The 1,822-nt window shown below is 45.0% G+C and overlaps 1 protein-coding gene across 1 annotated transcript in view; it reads right to left on the reverse strand.

The window, feature by feature from the left end:
- The window catches only part of mau2 (MAU2 sister chromatid cohesion factor), a 13,095-nt gene continuing 11,273 nt past the window's right edge, over positions 1–1,822 (reverse strand). Inside the window, exons 17-20 of the mRNA XM_016540244.1 lie at positions 1,492–1,582; positions 724–851; positions 219–311; positions 1–34 (exon numbers count right to left, since the gene is read on the reverse strand). Coding sequence (XP_016395730.1) covers positions 237–311; positions 724–851; positions 1,492–1,582 — 294 coding nt within the window. The 3' untranslated portion in view covers positions 1–34; positions 219–236. The remainder of the gene's footprint in view (positions 35–218; positions 312–723; positions 852–1,491; positions 1,583–1,822) is intronic.

Here is a 1,822-nt window from a genome sequence, read left to right on the forward strand (position 1 = left end):
GTGTGAGTGTGTGGATGACCTGTATGTACAGCGTGTGTGTGTGAGTGTGTGTGAGTGTGAGGACGACCTGTATGTACAGTGTGTGTGTGTGTGTGTGTGTGTTTGACCAAGTAAATTTAACAGGATGTTGTAAAAAGCAACAGTTTAATTACTAAACTCTCTACTAAACACCATTAACACACGCCCACAACACACACTTCGCCATTGCTTTTAGACACGTGTGTGTGTGTGTGTGTTTAAAGCAGGCTGGCCAGGCTGGTGGTGGGTCCGTTCTGAGCTTGAATCTGCACAGGTGGAGGGCCTTCAGTCCACTGAAACACACAGAGAACACGATCAGACACATTCAAAACAAACACAACTCTCATGTGGAAATGAATTATGAGACATTCCTCCCATCAAACATTAAAACACAAGCTGTGTCAGGTGACTCGTCTCACTAATGGTGCTGTCAGTGCTGTATATGATGTCATAAATGTTATTATAAATGCAAAATACTATTAGATATAATGATGGACAGACATTCTCTTGACTGGTGTGTGTGTGCGCGTGTGTGACTGTATGTGTATGTGTGTGTGTGTGTGTGTGTGTGTGAGTGTGAGTGTGTTGTGTGAGGGAGTGTGAGCGTGTGTGTGTGTGAGGGAGTGTGAGCGTGTGTGTGTGTGTGAGGGAGTGTGAGCGTGTGTGTGTGTGAGTGTGAGCGTGTGAGTGTGAGAGAGTACGTACACTGATGAGGTTGTGTTCTGGAAGGCTGCAGGCGGCGATGTGATCCTGCAGGAGCTGCTGGGAGAAGTTCTGGTGCATCTGTGCAGCCTCATGCGCGTCCATGGAGTTCCCGCAGGCCTTATTGAGATCTGGACAGACGGACACGTGACTTCAGCTTCTGATCAACACATATTTTTGTGTGTGTGTGTGTTACTGTGACAGGAAGTGTGTGTGTGTGTGTGTGTGTGTGTGTGTGCGCTGCTGATGAACTGTTGAATTAAACCCATCGTTTCTGATGTTCGTCAGAATCATGCACCTTCAGATTTGAAGATTTTTTTTCCATCATTACTGTAAATGCATAAATCCTGTAAAGAACATAAATTAAAGGAAGTACAACAAATACTACCATAATGCATTAATAATTGAAATGTCAACAAATTAAGATTACAATAATGAGAATTTAAGGGTTAAAAAAAGTCTAAAATCCTAAAATCAGGCTTCATTTTTCTGACTGAAATCGGTTTTATTTTGTGGTGAATATGAGGTTTGATGAGTTACTATGAATTCAGTCACTTGTCTCTAGTTTATGGACCGGAGGATGATGCTGCTAAACGACTCGTTACAGATTCATGCTCGCACACTGAGTTCCCGCAGGCCTTATTGAGATCTGGACAGACGGACACGTGACTTCAGCTTCTGATCAACACATATTTTTGTGTGTGTGTGTGTTACTGTGACAGGAAGTGTGTGTGTGTGTGTGTGTGTGTGTGTGTGCGCTGCTGAACTGACCCTTGAGCAGAGCCGATGACCAGAGCTGCACAGACATGTCTGGGATTTTACTGGCCAGCTGCATCGCAGGAACCACCATGTTGTTGCTCTCCTGCACACAAACACACAGCAGAAACACACAATGACCAGCAGCGCACAGTCTGAGCAAACGTTCCGGTCTGAGAGAGGAGGAAGCGCTGAGAGCTACAGTGTGTTTGATACACGGTTCCTCATGAACGAGTGTGTGTGTGTGTGTGTGTGTGTGTGTGAGAGAGTGTGTGTACCTGTTTTTCTATTCTGGTGGGGACTTAAACCTGAATACACACAGACTCATGGGGACTCATGTCACGGT

The sequence above is a fragment of the Sinocyclocheilus rhinocerous genome, unplaced genomic scaffold (genome assembly GCF_001515625.1).
Source record: "Sinocyclocheilus rhinocerous isolate Xijiao unplaced genomic scaffold, SAMN03320098_v1.1 scaffold488, whole genome shotgun sequence".
Taxonomy (NCBI): Eukaryota; Metazoa; Chordata; class Actinopteri; order Cypriniformes; family Cyprinidae; genus Sinocyclocheilus; species Sinocyclocheilus rhinocerous.